The sequence below is a fragment of the Sciurus vulgaris genome (assembly GCF_902686455.1).
Source record: "Sciurus vulgaris genome assembly, chromosome: 5".
Taxonomy (NCBI): Eukaryota; Metazoa; Chordata; class Mammalia; order Rodentia; family Sciuridae; genus Sciurus; species Sciurus vulgaris.
The window spans coordinates 91,660,357-91,681,741 of NC_136465.1; the positions used below are offsets into that span (position 1 = coordinate 91,660,357).

The window sequence follows — 21,385 nt, forward strand, 5'->3', positions numbered from 1 at the left end:
AGAAGAGAGGAGAGAAAAGCTGGCCAGAGGAAGGAATTATAGTAGGGAGAAAATAAAATTACAAGGGTAAAGGAAATAACTAGTGGCTATGTCAGATGGCCCAGCAGCAGGTAAGGATGTAGGCATTGGCAAAGTCATGAAAAGGAAAGCAGAAGTTGAAAGGGAATACGAAATGTAATCAGAACTAAATGGTGGTTATGGGAAAAGAAAGATCTTTAAAATATATATTTTCGGCAATAAACAGGAAGTTAAAGGAAATGTAAATGATAAAAAAGGGACAGACACCTGAGTCTGTGTGAACACACATATGCCTCAAATACACACACACACACACACACACACACACACACACACGCACCTATCGATTAATATAAATCTGCAATTTAACATATGTGTATCAAATCAAAAACTATCTCATTAGTTTATCTCTTTGGTTACACATATATGCATATTATGAAAGTAGTTTAGCTCTTCCAATTTCCTATTTAGATATAACAAGCATATCAACCAAGGATCAGGGATGTGGCCCAGTGGTGGAGCACTTATACAGAATGCACAAGGCCCTGAGTTCAATCCCCAGCACTGAAGAAAAACAAAAAAGTGTATCAATAAAAACTAATCTCTTTTTAAAGAGATGCTTATCCTTCATAAACATAGCACTCATTCATGAAGATTTAGTTATATGCAATATTTACTTAGGTGGAACACATCATTTCCTTATTTATAAATATTTATTTTTTCCATTTATAAAAGAACAATCTCTCATCTTGTTCACTGTAGAAAGCAAAGTAAAAAAAAAAATTTTTTTTAAATCCTGGTGTATTTGCCAATCTGTTAGGTTTAACTGTTTGATAAGAATAATTAGTCTTATTTTCTAGAGATTATCTGACTTAAATTGCTCATTACTTCCAAGGAAAGAGAACACACACACACACACACACACACACACACCCTCACTCTTGGGTTCTACCATCAATAAAATAATGCCATAACCTGCCTGGATTCTTGTGTTGATCGAGTGAAATGACTCTGAAAAGGACCAAGTTTTTCATAAGCAATGGGCTGGTCCACCCTACAGCTACAGCAGAAAGTGATCACACTGAGTGCTGTGCTATGGATGTTAAGTCAAAAAATTATTGGGATAGAATGACAATTCAAAGGTGGTATAAATTACATACTTAAAAAATCCATGATCTAGAAATGTTAGCAAGATTACTAATTTAAAAGTTTATAAGAAGAATAAATGGAAAATTGCTACTGAAATGACTCATCTTTAAGCTGGGAGATTTACATAACTTTAACAGGTTGATAGGGTTATAAATCACATATACCACTACAATGTGTCAGTTATCTGTTTTTGGATATCTATATTATTTCAATCTCTTGAGAAATATAAAATTACTGTCTTTTCCTTATTATTTTGTATACTACAGATTAAGTAATGGCATCTCACTTCATTCTTTCAAGAATTCATTCATTCAATAATTATGTTTTAAATTTTGTGGTGCCAGGATCTATTATGGGTACTTGGCTACAGCAGTGATCATGACTGATAAAGTCTTTGACCCCTCATAAATAACTGACGGATGGCTACAGGGTGTTGTAGTGGTGGCTGGGGCACAATGAAAAGCAAATAAATACACTTGTTTACTTGGTAGGGAGGATTATGAAAGGCAGGTGATTGGGAGGATGCAAGTACTATTTTGGATTAGGTTTTCAGAGGTAGCCTTCCTGAAAGGATAGCATTTGAAGAGGCCTGAATGAAGTGAGAATGAATCAATAAAACAGCATTCCAGACCTTGAGAATAGTAAATGCAAATGCCCTAATAATGGTATATCCTTAGCATGCTCCTGGGCACGAAGGACAGGTGTCTAGGGTGGAGGGAATGAAGGAAAACTGGAGAGATGGCAGTGACCCAATCAAATGAAGCCTGATAGCTGGGAAAAGAACTGTGAATTTATTTTCAAGCAAATTATTTGAGCTTGCTTATAGAACCACATCGATTTAAAAGCTCACTCTAGCAGTTATGTGAAACATAGGGTCAAAGGAAGAGGCAGGTGACAGATGGTCAAGAACTTACTGCCATGTCTAAGTGGGAAATGACAGTGACTTTGGTTAGACTGTCAGTGAGTAAAGTTAGTCAACACAGAGATTTTGAATATAAAACCAATGGCAGGTTATTTGTGAGGTATGAGAGAATAAAAGGATTCAAGAATGGCTCCTAGGTTTTGGCAGAACTGTGCTCTTCGTAGAATTATTTATATGAATGTTCTATTGATTACACTAGCATTTAATTTCCTACCTAATTTTTAATACTTTTTAAAGACAGGGAATAGAAATGGTTTATAAAGATTTTGGGAATACTCCCATCTACAATATTGGTTTTATCATTCCAACATGTGAATTAAGGTTACATAAATAGTGGTTTGCTTTAGGCCAACATTGACTTCTGGTCTAAATTCTCCAAATTTTTCTGTTGTTGTTGACTTGCTTTGCTTTGCATTGTTTCCCACTATTTGATAATTATTTTCCTAGGGTCTTATCTAAACACTAGGATCCTAGTTTATTACCTGATAGCTCACAGGTTAAAGAGCCTTTGTAAAACACAGTGTTCAACTTTGTCCACAGGTATTTTTGTTTGGGGAACAGGTTGGAAAGTCATGGGAAAATTGCCATCAGCTTGCTTTCAGGTAGTCTCCAGAAATTCTGGAATGGAATCTTAAAACTTGTGAAAAAACTTAATAATTGAGAAAAAGCAGCTGTTCCAGACTCATGGCAGATTTGAGTAAAACGTTCCCCCATGCTAAAGCCCACTGGTTCTATGGCTTGATAATTTCAGTTCACATTCAGACTCCTCTTCCCTAGACCATAGCAGTAACTAAACACTAGAAAATTATCTAAATGGATTAAATGAACCCAGGATTCACTTCAGAAATGATAATGGAATGAATGAACAAAGAAGAAACAAAGAAATGGCATAGAAGCGGTCTAACAGAAAAAAGGGAAGCAACAAGGAAGTCCAAGCTTTTGCATTAATAAAAAGAAAAAGAAGAAAAGAAAGAGCTTCCTTTCATGAGATGAAATTTTTAAATGTTTTTCATGAGGAGCCCAGGTCAGGATGAATTGGAAAAGCAGGACAACAACTTTCAAATAATGATCTCAGCATCACTTCAACACAGTCATTAACTTAAGGGCAACAGCAGATCTATTATGTTAATAAGGTCTCAATAATGATGTTCAAAAGTTTCAAAATCAAAGTCATATAATTCTATATACAATTCTACATAGATATTAACTATTATTGTTTGATAAATTCATCAGAGAACCAGAGGTCAAAGGGGATTCTAGAGAGGTGATCTATTCTTAAAAGTTGGAGAAATTTGGGGAGATAATAAGACCAATATCACGATGGAGAAAAATGAGAAAGAAAGATTAAAGAAAAAGCAATTGGAAACAGTAGGAAATTGCAAAAGTACATAGAAAAAAATATGGAATACATTACTGAGTATCCAGAAAACAAATGGAAACCATTTATATCCAAATGTAAAGTACCGTTTTTCAACTTTCAGAGTTAACCAACAGGTAAAACAAACATGTAGATTCAGAGTAAACATACAGAGAAGAACTGGGCAGTTTTATTTGTTCTTATTTTATTTTTTCATCTTATTTTATTTATTTCTATTTTGTGATACTAGGGTTTGAACCTGGGGGTGCTCTAGCCCTGAGCTACACTCCCAGTCCTTTTAAAAATTTTTTTGGTACAGGGCCTCATGAAGTTCCTGAGGCTAGCTAACTTGTCCTCCTGCCTCAACCTTCTGGGTCACTGGGATTAGGGGCATTCACCACCTTGTCCAGCTCAGAAAATGTGCAACTGAAATACACAGGATACTCATCTGATAAGATAAATATCAAGAGATACTATATTTGATTGAACAAGAAGAGGTCTAAATAAACTAAAGTTTAAAAGTATGTGCTAGAAGAACTTTATTAACATAATGATTTCATGAGATGAAGGAAGGAAATAGAAGACGATATCAGAGTAGCTATCAGTGACCTAAATAAATCCTTATATTCCAGGTTAATATTATTTAAAGCTGATAAGTTAGAAATGGTACTGCAATTTTACTTTTTTATATAAAACTAAATGCTAGGAGACCAATTAAAAATGAAACTTAAGAATTTTAAAGTGACCCAGGAGTATAAGGATTGGATACAGTGTAGAGGAATGGGCTCAGGATGGCTGTTTCCATTACTTTCCTGAACTGCTTGGTCATGTAGCATGTGTTATATCAATAAAAATGAAACTAGAGATGCACATCAATCTATCTGTACCTCTGTCTACAGAGACAGGTTCGCCTAGACAGAGAAATAATATGAATGACTAAAATCAATTACAGGTAATCACCAGGAAACCTGTTAAAACAGAATGCTTTAGGAGTTCAGAGTGTCCCTTCTGAGTAAGAGGACAGACCTGCAGTCATTCAGCTATCCTCACTGCTCCTCCAGGACAGGCCACTTGTCTTCTCAAGTAGAAGTTGTGCTTCCAGAACACATAAGAAAAATGGAAAAGTTGTCCTCCTCAAAGCGCCTTCTATCTCTGTATTTCCTCTTCTAATCAGCTCTCTGAATGCCAAGAAATTATATGCTGTCCAGTTCCAGTATATTTCACTTCTTACAGCAAAACCTGAGCCAGAGCTCAACGAGTTAACACATTTCCTTCTCCAGGCTAAAACCTTACCTTAATTGCATGGTGTTTATTCTTGGCATTTCCAGTCTCCCAAAGAGACAAGGTTACATTGTAGTCTCTTTGTGCTCATGTATGTTTGTGGGGTCTTGTTGAGGGGGGTAAAATGCTTGCAACTTACCACACTCAGAGAAAGAAATCATAAATCAGCAGGTCAGTCAGGTACTATTATTTCACCTTTAACGTTATTATGTTTTCAATACAATATTTCAATGGATTTCTTTCTGCATAATAATTTATCAAAAATTACTAAAACTCTAATGAGCTCAGAGAACTTTGGCTCCAATAAAATGAAACCTTTATCGCAAATTGGTTGAACCCACGAGTACAACTTAATCATTCAATTGTATATAAGTCACCTTGTATTTTTATGTTGTAGGAATAAGTTCCCAGGGAAAGAAAACTCATTTTAAAACTTTGGGCCATTAAGGTTTAAATGGTAGAATACTGGTGAAATAAAAACAAACTGGGCCAAAACTCAGAACACTTGGAATCCAGCCATTGTTCCACAAGTAACAATTCATGTGACACTGGGAAAATCTGGCCTTACTTGGTTTTAGTTTACAAATGTAAAAATGAAAGCTAGGTCTAAATAAAAGTTTTTTTTAAAAAACTCTTTATAGTTTTAAAATCTTAAGAATTTGAAACACTTTTTTTGAAGTGTTTTGAACTCAGAGTTTTCACTGACCACATAGATTTTATTTATATGTGTTTATGTTTTCCTAGAAATTCTTTTCTCACTTAGGCAAAAAATTTCAGCATTGTGTGCTCACTACATGCCAGGCATGATCCCACTTAGTCTAGAGTAACCAGGCATGTTTTAGGTATTATAATTCCCATTTTATAAATGAAAATAATGAAACTCACAACAAATAAGCAATTTTCCCAAAATCATACAGCAGCTAAGATATAAAGATACAAAGACTTGATCCAGGTATATCTAATTCCAGAACACTGCTCTCAGTCTTTTAAAAAACAAAACAACAACAACAAAAACAAAAGCTAGTACAACTGAAATTGTATTTCATTAAGTTACATACAGCACTCTAGTACTTAAATAACCAAGTTCTTTCCTATAGTGTAGTATGGAATGTACACTGCTCAACTGAAAGCTTAAGGGAGCAAACAGAAATACTTGCCCTACACTTACTCCAGATGGAATCAGTGACCCAGCTCTAACTAATCCTGCACAGGCTTACCTGATGAACCAGGAACAATAAAGGGGTTATTAATACCAATTCCTCGCCCCATGAGAACATGATGAACAATAGTTAGAAACATTTGTCAGAGGAGAAACACAATAAATTTCTGGAAATCTCTTATGAAGTTTCAAACAGTAACCTCTCAGTGTGGGAAGCATGATAAATATGAAGTTAAAAAGAAAAACAATATCCCAAGTTGTCCTTTAAAATATCTTAAGTGGATTTCTCAGGACAGCATATTGTTGGATTAACCCTATTAGCTGAGGACAATAATCTTACATTCTATTAACTGCTATTGAAAAAGGCTAAGAAACTTCTAGCTAGGATATGGTTCTCATACTCATTGGAACCAAAGAAACCCTGTCTCATCAGAAGCTTCAAGAATAAAAGGAAGTTGGGTCTCCAGGAACACTCAATTTGTTGTTGTAATGGAAGTTGACTAGAGGTCACTCATTCACTTGCTTGTAAAAGGTTTTTGTGACAGAGAATCAGGTCAAGATGAGCCACCAGGCTTGGTTCATTGTTTGAAACATAAACCATCTAAGTATCAATATTAGAAAATAGTTTGAGCCAGTGTAAAAAGGGAATGAAGAAACAAAATTACTAAAAGACAGGTATTCTAGAGTATTCCACAGAGAAAGAAAAAAAAAGTTTTCCCTCAAAAACAAAACAAAATAAACTGCTAAAGAGACATTGTTATGAAATATTTACAAATTTCATATCATTTATTAATGTGCATTAAAATTTAGCTAGATACAGCAAAGAAAATGAAAAACTGTTTTTACAAGGTTAATAAATAAAAATATTGATATATTGCTGAGTAGTAGAAAAAGAAGACTGAAACTGGTGTTCTGGAAGTCTCATAAAGAAATGGATGCAGTGTCGAAGGATCATGCTTCTAATATTAAACATGATTTTATGTGTAGAGTGAACTTATTTGTGACACTGCAAAGAAAACCAAAAAACTTCAATTCTTCCTTTGATCCTAATGAGTTATATGAATAAAACCTGGCAGGAGATAGTAACGGTAACCCTACAATGTCTTTAAAAGGAAGAACTGGAGATTGAATTTTCAACCCAATTAGAATTATGCAATTTTAGAGCTGAAGTTACTTTTTAAGAAAATAAAGATCGTTCATAAAGATCTTAAGCAATTAAATAAAACTGGCTTACTCTCAAATTCTTATGGTATTTTCTCTTTGAATATTTAACTATGGAAAAAAACTTATCATCACTCTTCATCAAGGGTTGGGAAGATAGAAGTAACAGGCCAAGACAAATTTTAAATCAACTAGTGTGTTAGACTATGTGAATGTTATAAATATACAAACTTGCTCATACTTTTTTAAAAAAATCAAATGACATATTTTGCATGGAATAAAGATGTCTAAAATAACGTCTCTTTTACAGATCTCATGAAAGAAATGAGGAAATTGTTATGGGAATATTATCCTTCCCATTATTTAGCATGTCCATCAAGTGTGCAACTGTCCTGTTCTCTTAAGAAATCAATCTAACCCATTTAGCAAATCACCTTTATTAATAACTGGACACAATTAATGCCTTTGAATTTAAAATTGAAACAAAAATTTTAGAGGCAGCTTAATTAAAGATCATAAAACACTCTAGTTCTCTGTTCCATCAATGCAGCGGAATTCAGTTTTCTCTAAGGTCTGGAACAAGAACAATTGTACAAAACAGTTAAGAAAATGAGATCAGGATAAATAACATAAGTTGGTATGCTTATTTCTACAAGGTAACAGGCTATGTATTTAACAAAGAAAAAAAGAAGAAATCATTCAAAATACCAGATAAGTATTTATAAGTATTTTTGAATATAAAATTTAATCTATAGCAAATTCTTACATGAGCATTTAATTGCATATCCATTTTTCTTCAGAAATAATATTTGTTACAAGTTTGATTTATCAAAAGTAGCTAACTCTACATTTGCCTTCTTCCTCTCTGTCTTAGGCTAGCAAGGAAAAGGAGGAAGAGGGGAAAAGGAAAAGAGAAAGAGAAGATGTTCTGAAGAGTTATGTGGTAAGGATTTGTATGGGGAAAGAATCACTTTGTTCTAGATTTCATTTTCTGTTTCTATATATGCTGGGACATCAATGCTTCCTCTCATTGTTGGAACAACTTTTTAGTACACTAAATAATACAAATGTATTGTGATTTTCATAACTATTAAGTTTTTCAAAGGCTTCCCCAAATTAACAATTTACAAAATATATTTTAGAACTACATTTTTAGTTGATGAATACACTGAAAGCTGTGAAAATTAATTCCTTTCATATTGGCAGTCTAGTTCAGTACTCACTATTGATTGCCTGAGATTTTCCCTACTTCTTATACCTTAAAAAAAAAAAAAAAGAAAACAACTTGGGTTTTGACTCTGTTGGTTTTATTTGTCTGCACTTTCCGTAGAAAGATGACAAATACACATATATGATAACTCAAGATCAATCTCTGTTTTTTGCAGTACTGGAAATTGAACCTAAATGTGTACTTTATGACTGAGTTACACTCCAGTTCTTTTTATTATTATTATTTTTTAAAATTCTGAAACAGGGTCTCCCTAGGTTGCTCAGGCTGGCCTCAAACTTTCCAACCTCTAGTCTCATCAGCCTCCCAAGTAGCTGGGATTATAGGTGTGTGCCACTGCACTCAGCAATACCTCATGATCTCTTAATGTTATCCTCAAATTATTTTTGGTGTCTTATTATTTCCTTTGGAAAAATATTTTTTCACTTTCTGATCTGTTGGACTTCAGCAGTTTAACATTTTGATCAAGTAGAAATTCTAAGCTTTTAAAATTCTCATATTCAGTAAAATTTCTATTAACAGAAACCTTTGTAATGATTCTCCCTACAGTAATTAGATGTGTGATCTTAGACAAGTCATTAAACTTGGCCTTTGCTCTCTGACATACATTGTCTGTAGTCACATCATTTCTAGTACAGAAAATGTTAAGGCATTTTCATTTCAAAAGTGCTTATTGTTCTGGAGCAAGAAGACTACCCACATCAATATTTTGTCATTATAACAGGGCTTAAAATATACACTGTGAATGTAGTGGTCATAATTGTAGATCATTTCCCCAAAAAGCACTTTAAATGTTGACTAACGTAAATGGTCAAAACACAACATTTCTTGAGCCTTGAACTACCTAAAGCATAAGTTTAGATGTATTTTTGCACTTCTGTTTAAAAGACTTAGTTTCATAGAAATGACAAAAGTTTAAAAATATTGGTTACTTACATCAAATTGCAAACAAATGACTTGTCATATTGTTGAATGTGACATTGTATCTTATTTACAATGAGAACTTGCTATAATTTTAAAACTGTGTTTTCCTTTTTATTTGTTCTTTTTAGATATACATGACAGTTATGTGTATTCTGACATATTATACATACATGGACTATAACTCATTCTAATTAGGATCCCATTCTTGTGTTTGTACATGACATGGAGTTTTACTGGTGGTGTATTAATACATGAACATAGGAAAGTTATGTCTGATTCATTCTAAGGTCTTTCCTATTCCCATCCTCTTCCCTTCCCTTCATTCCCTTATATTTAAAAACATTGAAAATGTAGATAACCTGGTGCCCAGCTAAAACCATACGAATAGTCAGTGTGATTTGAACAACAGAAGTTCAAAGAACAGTTTTAAACCACAGAGTTCAATAACTGCTCTAGATATGAATAGATAAAAGCATAATAGAAATGTGCTGCTCATAATTACGATTAGGGAAGGAAAAGACCCCTGGTTGGCACATCTTACCCATGTTCTACTGTCTCACTGAAGCTTTCACTGGTTCATTAAAATTCCAGGTAAAATTCAAGGAAGAATAAACACTGATTTGTCTATGAAGCTGAGGGTAAAGAAATTGTGTGCACCTTACCCATTTAGATAAATGGGAAAAGTTTTGTTGCCAAAAAAAAAAAGAAATATGGCTAATACATGAAAAAAGTAATTTTGACATGTCTGCTTCTGTCTTCTATAATATTTACATGTAATAAAATGCTGTATTTTCAGGGAATCATTTCAAGAGAATCATGAATTTCTACACAAGTGGGAAACATTTCAACTACAAATCCAACAGTTGCCTCCAAAGAGAGCATGTTACATAAGGTTGGAGTCATAGCTCCATGAATTAGAATCCTTGACAGTCACCACAGCTAGGTGCTGAGCACTCACTATGTGCTGTGGCACTATGACAAGCCTCTTCATCTGTGATGTCACTTAATATTCATCAAATCTCTTTGAAGTAAGTGATTTTCAGAAAGGGAAACAAAAAATTCTGTCAAAGTTCACGCTAGCAACAAAGAGTGGAAGCAGGACATACTTGGCAACTTATTTTTGTTTTCATTACCAATACAGTTGCTTTTTTCCTTCTTTATTGATGTGCCTTATCATTGTGCACATACAAAAAACATGGAGGTAAATTGAGCCTTCAGACTTGGTTTCCCCAGGCCACACCAAGGATGAGGGCTGACATGAACACCAAATCACCACCCGCCCTGTGTTCCACTCCGATCACACACAGCTCTTGAACAAACATACTGTAAAAAAGTTCTGTGGCATTCTTTCTCTAACTGAGAGCCTTTGGTACCTTTCTGCTTCAGTTCCCTGCACCTACCCCATTAAGGACACTTACATCTTAAACACCAAAGTGTAGAGGAACCAATAAAATGGATTAAAAAGAGAGAAAATAAACTAAAGCATGGAGGAAATGAAATATTTCTCCACAATAATTTCTTCTCAGTATAAGATGAAAATTAACGACAGCCTGCTTAGACTGAAGCTCCCTGACACAGTGAGGCCTGGGACAGAGTCATCATTTGCAAGGTTTGTATGGCACATGAGGCAACATGTAATGAATTAGGCTGAAAGTAATTTTTAGTTTGCAAGTCATTCCAGTTAGGTCACGTACGAAGCAAAATATGTTTGTTTTTTAATTGGAAGTGTATTGAAATTCTGATTTCTGACCTGGATCTGTTGCTGAAGCAAATTGATTTTGTGTTGTTGCTGCAGGAGCTGCTGCTGTTGTCTTGCAATCTGTGGAGAAATCGCACATGAAAAATTTAAAAATACATTGACGTTATGCAGGGGGATTACCTATGTTCTGTCTCTCGAAGTTTTATTTTGACACTGATCAAGATGATGAAAACAGATGTGCCTGGCCTTAAATTATGGTCAAGTCATCCTTAAGTAGGATCAAATCAGGTAGTTAGTTTCTAGGACCAAATACGCTTCTTTTGGTCTAAAACTAATGAAGCCCAAGATACCTCAATAGTGATCTATCCCACCCAGTAAGAAGCAGTAGGGATTCAAAGTCCCTCTTCCTGGTGATATATTAAGAAGCAACTGCTCTGAACTTCTCAGCCTTTTTCTACAAAAGAAAGAACTTTGCATAAATGGGGTTGTTGTGACCAAGGGGTTCAGAGAAGCACACATTATGAAGGTATTGGAATCACACATTATGAAGGTGCTGGACACAGTGAAATTTTGTTATTTTTTGTTTTGTTTTGTGATAAACACTGTTCTCATTTTGGCTTCCCACAAGCCTCTAAAGGCCAACTCTCTAGAACACCTTATTCTAGTGGTATGTATATCCATTTCTCTACCAAAATGAGGTCACCAATCACTTCTATTAAATTCTGCAACGTATTTTAATGATCACCTTTTAATGTTGCATCAGAATCTAACCCTCAAATACTTTTTCTCCATCCTGAACTGTCTACTGTGTTTTCTAGGCCATAACACTTTCCTACTTTTGTTGCTACCTTTCTGCCTAGCGGCGAGATGCTATGATTCTCTAAGGCTCAATTGCAGATGCTATTCTTTCCTCTCTGTGTGTACTTTCATACAGATGCCAAGTGCTTTGAAACCTGTTTCTCTGGTCTACACCTTTGTTTTAAGCTTCAGACCCATCTACCCAGAGGTATACTCAAAGGTACTTCAAGGTCAACAGATCCAAAATTAAAGTCAAGATTTAGTCACCCATGTCATTTTAAGTGTTTCCTGTCCCAGGGAACAGCACGATCACTCCCCTGTTATCAGCACTTGTAACCACCCCTGCACTTACTTAACCCAGTGCCCCATCTGATGACTCCAAATTTATACTTCCTGTCTCCTAGGGAGAAGTCCATACATTCAGTGAGGTTAAGAAGTATGCACATTTTGCTTGCTATTTGCACAGAGTCTGGTATAAAAGGGATACTGAATAAATATTTGATTAAACACAAGAACTAATAGGTGAGAAGAAATTTTTAAATAATTTATTACATGATATGGAGTAGAAAACCATCTCATGAGAATATAACTTCTAGCCTCATGAAACCTACCACTCTTTTATAAATAAGCTCTAGATCTTATATTCACCAAAAATAAGTGATTCTAATCACTTTGTTTTATCGTTTTATTACGAAAATATATCCCTGAACCTCTGCAATAGAAAATTAAAATTCAAACATTGATATGTCACTGAGTAAAAGAAAATAACTGGTGTATGGGCTGGTTTTGTATGGCTGTATGGTGACTTCGATTTCTTTTGTGGACTTTGGTAAAATTATCATTTCTTCATATTTTTATTTTATTATTGTGATGTGGCAAAAATGAATGCTTTGGGTTTTTTTCTTTTTTTTCTGAAGAAAGGTGGCAAACAGTAAAAAATAAATATCTTTCTTTTCCTTAAGTCTAGTTCTTCCCTTCCACATATAAATACTTGAATTGATATTTAACCCTTTTAACAATGTGGTGAGAACACCTAATGAACCTGACCAAGGCACATCTCCATGCTCCTCCTGTTTGGAGCCACTGAGCCGCCTTCCTGGATTGCTGTTCTTTATCCTTTTGCCATTGGTCCCTACAGTCGATTACAAATCAGCACCCAGAGAGATTTTAAGATATAGGTTGTTGTTGTGTTTTTCCTCTTTCAAAACCTTTATGCTCACTGAGAGCAAAAACCGGATACCATATATTGCCTGCAAACCCATATGATGAGGTCTCCTGCTACCTCTCTGGTTTCATCTCCTCTTTTCTCCCTGTCACTCTCTCTCAAAATACTTCTCTCCTAACTGTCTCTTAAATACACCAATGATGTTATTGCCTCTCAAGGATGTGCCAACCCCTCTGGAACACTCTGGCCCAATGGCCATGGCTCACTCTCTCTCCCCCTAACAGACTGCTTAAATGATACGTGGTCAATGAGTTCTTCCCTCAGTATTTTAAGAGAGCCTATCACCCTACCTGATACTCTCATCCCAATTACCTACTTTATTTTTCACCATAATTTTGTACATACATTCTATAATTTAGTGGTATACTTATCATCTAGTTGTCTGAACTAGAATTCAATACTTGAGAGATTTTTGTCTGCTTTACTTCCTTCAGTATTTCCAGTAATTAGAACAGAACCTGGCATTAAGTTTGTGCTTAATAGTTATTTGTGGAATAGATGAATGTGGAATGGAGCTCAGAATCTGGTGGGAAGGCTGATGGCTAAGTGTATCCATTTATCTTTGTAAGGTACAGAGATCAGGGACAACCTACCCAGAATAGGGAATCCTGGAAGGAAAATTCTCAAAAGAGGCAAACCTGACCTGGATCTTCAAAATATTAATGTCCTGATAAGATCTGTGACCACAGAGTGGTGACTTGCACTAGACAGCTCTGTATATAAGGGGGACTGGGAGAGCAGGGTGGGTTCTAGAAACCTGACCTGTAGCTCTCCCGAGGGACCACCTCTTAGGTAGCAGAGGTAGCATTGGAGGCATCTCTCCAACACTGGAAAGAAATTCTGGAAGAGGCCCAGGGTTTCTAAAGTTCCAAGGAAAATGTCAGAGTTCTTGAGAAATTAGAACATTCTAGAATCCCTGGATGATCATCAGGGATGGGTCAGAGTGTGAAATAAAATAAAAGAGATTTTTTTCTCTATTTGTGAATGCTTCAACTTTTCAGAACAAATGTGCCCTGAAAACCACCAAAGTAAGTAGGTATTCTCTACAAAGAAATATCCCCATCTGAACTACATTTTCAGAGGTTCCTAGGATTCTCCAGAATTCAGATGAGTCAAGACATAAAAGCTAAGGACAGGAAACATATTATTTTCCTATAGTGTGACAAGCAAGAATTCTGAACTCTTCTACTACAGAGCTAAAGCAAGAAGAATATGGGCCATATTTAGTAACTTGCCAAACAAATCTTTAAGAGAAGTGAGGAGGCATTTCATTCAAAATAAAAATATCTCTTCAGCAGAAATGAACCAACAAGGAGAGAAAAATGAAAACAAACAAACAACAACAACAAAAAAAAAAAAAAAAAAAAAAAAAAAACAAAAAACAAAAAAAGGGGGAGGAGAGTATCTTCAAACTATTCAAAAGAAGAACTTGGAGTATTTCTTTACCTCTTTCAACCCTGCTACTTTACTCTTTGGAAGTTGTTCTGAAGATTTTGCAGAGATGTGTAAACATATAAATACCCATAACAAATAGTGACCATTCTCCACTTGAGACATTGAGTGAACTGTGCCCAGGATATGGAACAACATGCAGTAACCATGGAAAAGTGACACCATCCCTTGTATGTAAACTGAACCTATAACATCCTCTATCTTACCTTCTCCTTATTGCTAATTTCTTTAAGTAACAACCTATAGGCAATGCTTCTATATTCTTGCTACATATTTGTCAATTCTTACTATCTGACTTCTACTGCTAACACACCATAGAAGCTGTATTCTTAAAGGTAAACGATGAGAATCTAAATGATAAAACTAGTAGATTCTAATCAACCTAATTGACAATTTTTCTATATCCTATTACTTCTTAAAAGTCTCCATTTTCTTTGGTTCTCCTGATTCAAGACACCGCACTCCTGGCCCTCCTCCTGTATCTGACTGCTTCTAGGTGTGTTCACCTTCCTCTCTGACAGCTACATGCCAGTGTTTCCCAGGATGTACCCTGAACTCCTCTTTCTCATGATGTCACCACTATTCTTTAGGGCCTATAAACCTGTAACTCCTCTTCTTGAGGCTCTCTGGCCCCAGGAACCAATATGGCTGCCTCTAGATCATTTAGATCCCAGTTCAACTCCCATAGCTCCACAAAGACACGTGTAACCACCAAATCTAAGCAGCACTTCTTGTCACACCAATCAATATTTATCACATCACTCTTCTTATATAGCTCTGAGTTACTTTTTCCTGTCTGATACTGTTTCATTTATCTGTCCCATTGTTAACCATCTTTCCACTAGATTTCAGGGGCTTTGTCTCTGTGGTTAACTGAGATATAACCTGAGCAATCAGCGCAGTACTCAGCATATAAAAAGCACTGGATTACTACTTGTCGAATAAGTGAAAAGATCTTATCTACTACAGTGGTTAAAAACTACAGTCTCCAGGTATGTAGTCTAAGAAACTTAGTTCAGCCCTTTCTTCCACACTGCTGATGGATGTTTCTAGATACCTCTCACATACCTGTAACTGGACAACCTAACAGCAGCTTTAGTGTGGCATAATAAACCATTTCATTTCATCTCCAAAACTGCCCTCGGCCTGACCTTCCACATTTGTGGTGTTCATGTTCTCATGCTCCTTCGACCCAGGCTCAACATCTTTCCTCTCCCCTTTGCCCACTCAAAAAATTCTACTGAACGTTTCTTCCACCTGTTCATTCCTGTCTTCTCTTTGTCCATGGTCCTTACTTTCTCAGTTTAGATTCTTACACATTATTTGAACTATTATAATAGCTTCCTTACTGAAAATTCTGTCCCCTAATTGGAATTCACTTCACTTATTGAATCCTACCTATTATCAAAGCATATCTGGAATGTCACCTAATAAATTTTTTTTCAAAATGTTCCCGTCTGGAAATATTTTCTTGACTCTCTATGGTTCTTTTTGGTACTTATGTCACAACCCATCAAAATTTATCTTGATTATAGTTATAAGTAGAGTAACCTTTACCCCCAGATGCTTAGGATCAGAAGTATTTTAGATTTCAGATTGTTAGGGGATTTTGTAATAGTTACACATACATAATGAAATGTCTTGTGTTGGAGATCCAAGTCAAAACATGAAATTCATTTGTGTCTCTTACACATCCTAAACATCTAACCCAAAGGTAATTTTTTACAACATGTGAAATGTGTCTGCATTTTGACTACAACCTGGAATCATGAGGAATAATCCACATATGGCATCATATCACCACTGAAAGAGTTTCAGATTTTAGAAATTTTCAGATTTCAAGTTTTCTGATTATAGATACTCAACCTGTGCTTCCACTTCCACCAAGGTCGTTAGTAAGCTTCTTAAGATCTGTGTGTGTGTGAACGTATGTGTTGTCTTGCCTTTTTATTTACCTAGATGGGGCTGGGCCAAAGGACTCTAATCCACCTCTGCATGACTTTAATAGTGACTGACAAATAGCAAGCAAAACAATGTCTAAGGAACCCAACAGTATCTCTGTGTCTTACCTGCTCTTGTTGCTGCTTAGCCAGCTCCATTTGCTGGCGCTGTTTCTCAATCTGAGATGCAGCCAGTTTCTTCTGCTCGTCATGGGCAGCCAATAGCTGCTCTCGCAGACTTGTCAGCTGATTGATCATACCCATCAACTGCCTCTCTTTCTCAGCTAGGCTTTCTGGAGTCCCTGAAAATAACATGGTAACATAAGAGAAATGAGAAGAGTGATCTTTCAATGAAAATGACTGTCATATAGGGAACTAGTCGAAATATAAGGTTCAATCCTCATCTATATGAAAACATATACTTAAACCTTTTTTAGGTTTTCACTCAGCCATAAAAAGTATGGCTATTTGCCCATTACCTAACATCAGAATGACCAAACATTTTAAATCCTGACCACAATGATCTACTTTTTTCTTTTACTTTAAAAATAAATTAAAAATTTTTGACTGAGTACCTATTACTTTTAATGTTCTATGATGGTCTGCAGGAATAAAAAATGTCGAAAGCAGTTTTTGGCACTAGTTTTTCAACTACTCAGAGGCAAGATGAAGATATAGAAAATGTATGGCTATAATTTTTAAGAAATCCAAGCATTAATATCAGTGATAGGATTCTCCTTAACAAAAATGTCCTGAAGATTCAGAATTAACAAATAGTTCCTTAAAAGAAAAGGAAATTTGGGGGTTCATGGTGCCACCCAGTACTTGAGTGCATGCTGAGTGAGCTAGGCTCTGGCTTCCATCTCCAGAAAGGAAATATCTACTTAACAAATCAAGTTTTAGACAGTTTTGTCATATACTCTCAGAGGCCATCTTTGGGAACCGAATCCATTTAACACAGCAAATATTCAAGTTTGTGGCTATCTTGAACAGTGAAATGTGGGTGACAAATTCACATCACATTATGGTTATCTAAGATTAGACACGGATCTAAGATTTGGAGAAGTCATGGTAATCATTTGAAAAAAATAGTATGCTCAAGATATCAGAACATGCCAGTGAATCTTCTTAAGTCAGTTAAATTACTTATTTGATATACTAGAAATGCATGCTATTCCCTGAAACAGAAACAACATTGCTTTTAATTGTTTTTTCAAAACTCTCAAGCTAGACAAGACCCCTATGGTAAAGTACTTGTAGTAGAAGGGAACCCAGGCTTTAATTACAGTATACACCGCAAACCGAAGACAGTAAAGTGTTATTTAACAATGTATTTGTCACCTGTATATTTAACTATATGGACGGATCTCTTATAACCGAGTCACCCTTCCCCACCCAACAGCATTTCACCTTACCATTTATGATGAAAAATCAATGAGCCTTTCTGGGAAGTAGTCACTCTAGTTAGTGGCTTATATATTTCATGTGCCCAACTGGGTTGGAAATAAAGTTTCTAAGAATGCCTCTAATATAATTCTAATGAATAAACATCCTCAAAGAAAGTGTGTGAAAATAAAGTAAGAACCATTATTTTTTTATTCGGTTCCCTATTATCCACATCTGGCCTTATTAGGGCAGGTGACCAATAAATTGATACTAATAATTTATCATACCTCAGCTATTTGGATCCCACCAGAAAATAAGAACATTTAATTTAACAGCTACATAACTACTGCACACTAATATAAATAATCTCAATATATCCAGGGAATATTTCCTTAATGAAAATACTGATATGATAACAAGATTAGCATCTTCCTACATTGTTAGGAGAAAAATGAAACACTGCCATGTTTCAAGGAACACACACTAGGAAGAGTGATCCACATCACATCTGGGAATGATCATAAACTTCAAAGAGCAATTTCACTTCTACATTTCTTTAGAAAGGCAGCCCAAAGTATAAGAAATGTAGAAAAATATTAATAAGTGTTTTAAATGAAATACTAAAAACACTCTAAATGTCAAAATGGGAATCAACAAATAAACATGGGACACTCACATATTTTGCAGTCATGGAAGTTATTTGAGAACTGTAATGACATGGGATCTTGTTCGTGATATAAAGCTGGTGAAAAAGTTGGATAGAAACAAACCCTTTTGTAAAGATATCTGAATGTATGCATCCATCTATGTTAAAGGGGGAAAAATCTAAAAGAAAATTTACCTACATATTAAAAGTGACTATTTCTAGGTGCTGGGATTTTAAATCATCCTACTTTTCTGATTTTTATATTTAGCAAATTTTCCTCAATGAATATTATTACCCATCATTACTTATATTTTAAAAACTTTAGCTTACCAAAACATATAGAAATATAACTAGAAGATGAAAAAGGCATTATTCTACTTTACTAGTTCATACAATACCAATATGTAAAGAATTATTTGGTAATAAATATTAACAAATATCATTTTGGCATAAGGAAGAGTAACAAAATTATGTCTTCCTTTAGATATATAGACAAATTTTATTTCAAATTCAAAACAAACTGCCCTTATTTAAAACTTATTGAACCTGTAGTCCATCACACTGCATCATTTCCCCCCATTGCTGGAGATGACATCTGGGCCTTGAGTACATGTGGTAAGTGCTCTACCATTGACCTACATCTCTAAGCCCTCACTGTATCTTTCTAACCTTAAACTAACTAAAATACTTCTACTCCTAAACTGTGTATTTCAATAATTCTAAGAAGTATACTCTGTACTTTTTAACTACTTCGTCTTTTTTATTATTTTTTTGTCTTTTAATTTCTTAGACTGCATTTTGATTCATTGCACACAAATAGGGTACATCATTTCATTTCTATGGTTGTACACGATTTAGATTCATACCATTTGTGTAATCATACATGTACACAGGGTAATGCTGTCTGTCTCATTCCACCATTTAAAATGTATTAGAGTTAATGGAAGTATCAGGTATATTCCAACGGTTAGTCTCCCAGTTGGAGTAACCAATTACTGTTTACAGAATAGGAGTCTCTGAGTGTACATCTCAGCCTTATCATTTAATATGTTTTAAAGTAGAATTCACCATTTTCCTTTAATTTTTAAAGCACTGTTATCCATTTAACAGCTAGTCCTGTTAATATCACTCTCAGTTCTCTTCTCAGCTACAAATGTGTCCATTATACCAACAAATCTCACATTAATTTTCCCTCAAAATATTTTTCCTTTAATTTTATATACTTATGAATAATCAAAACTCTCCTCCAAACACTGTCCCTTCAAAGGTAACCTCCATTATTTTTTTCTTGTGTATCCTATCATTGTTAGTACAGATTTAAGCATACACCAGAACACTTCAATAATAATTTTCCAAAGCTCCTATAACAAGGTACCAAAGACTGGGTGTGTTAAACAATAGAAATTTATTGTCCAGAGTTCTGGAGGTTACTAAGTCCAAGACTAAGTTGTCAGCAGAACCAACTCCTCCTAAGTACCATGAAGGAACAATTTGTTCTAGGCATTTCTCCTTAGCTTGTAAGGGTCATCTTCTCCATGTCTTTACATCATCACCTTTTGAATACATCCATGTCCAAAGTTCTTCCTCTTATAAAGATACCAGTCATACTGGACCTCATTTTAATTAACTGAGGCTATTAAGATCTTTCTCCATCTGTTCCCATTCTGAGGTTCTAGGTATCAGTGCTTGAGCATATGAATTTAGGGGAATGGGAAGACTCACAATTCAAACCATGAAAATTTCTTTGACATGATGATAAATATTGATGTACAGTATTTGGGAAATTCTTATTCTAGTCTCTCACCCATCTCCATAGCTATTATTTTCCCTGAATTATTATACTTCCTGCCATCAATTTACACTCCCTCTGTAATCATATCCTTTAAACTAGAACCAAAGTTTGAGAAAACCTAGTTATATCACTTCCCTATTTAAAGACTTACTTGTCTACCACTGGCTATAGAGTAAAATGAAAACTTATTCCTGAGAATGAATGAGGTACTTCAAAACACCACTCAACCTTTCTACTTCTCTTGTGTATCCTAAATTCTGGACAGACTGAAATTTCACATTACCCCCCAGTACACAGGAAGCCCCTTCAAACACCACCCTTTAGAAAGTAACTTGTGCACTCCCTAAATACTTATTCATTGTGTTCCAGGTCCTGTATTCTGATATTTGTGCTTCTTTTTGATTTCTACTGATAACAGCTGTTCCTTTCTTTGGAAATTCACATAGTATGTATCTTTATTATAGTATTTAATCATTACATCGTATTATCTTATTTTCACTTTCTCTCCACGTGAGGGGAGAGAGCTATGAAAGCAGCAATTGTAAATTATTGACTTTTATATCCTCATTACTTGCTACAGGTAAAGGCAAATAGTGAAAGTATGCCATAAAACAAATCATCTAACACTGTTTAATGAATTACATAAAGAATAAAGCCCTTTCCTTTTGCACTGTTCTCATGTTTAGGCCTGCCATGTAGCTAAGATGAAAGGGGGCATGTTTTAGCTTATGTGAACTACCTAGGGATTCTAGTTTTGGCTTAAGGAGGCTGAACCAAGGAACTTGAGCTTTTATAAAAGAAATCTCCATTGTTTTATAAAAAGGACCAAACTAAGATGAAGGAATAAATCTGTTGGCTGATTTTTAAATTCTCATGTTCTTCATAATCATCTCCAAGTGGGTAGAGAGGGCTCAATGAGTAGACTAAGAAAAATGGAGAAAGTAGCTAAGTCACAAAACGTTCTTGGTTTTAAAAAAACCAAAAAGAAAATTAACTAGATCCTGGGAAAATCCCATAGATGTCCCAAACAAAAAGAGAAGTTAATATTCATTCCCCTAAATTCAGATTTTGTAGTCCTAGAGGAGCATTACACAGTGGATCCACACTATATAAGTATGAACTAGTTCCTTCTGACTCAGCTAGTTCTGGCATGTTGACAATCATGCAGGTTTGATTAGCCCCATCTGACTCAGCTGCATTGTGAATTCATTGTGTGTTTCACTGATAGTTATTTTTGTTTTAGTTATT

At 35.1% G+C, this 21,385-nt stretch overlaps 1 protein-coding gene across 16 annotated transcripts in view; it reads right to left on the reverse strand.

Annotated features, from left to right (window-relative positions):
- The window catches only part of SOX5 (SRY-box transcription factor 5), a 955,660-nt gene that overhangs the window by 173,452 nt on the left and 760,823 nt on the right, over positions 1–21,385 (reverse strand). For all 16 annotated transcript variants that reach the window (XM_079142036.1, XM_079142038.1, XM_079142034.1 and 13 more), the window contains 2 exons: positions 16,443–16,615; positions 10,950–11,018 (listed from right to left, as the gene is read on the reverse strand). In XM_079142036.1, the coding sequence (XP_078998162.1) occupies positions 10,950–11,018; positions 16,443–16,615 (242 nt within the window). The remainder of the gene's footprint in view (positions 1–10,949; positions 11,019–16,442; positions 16,616–21,385) is intronic.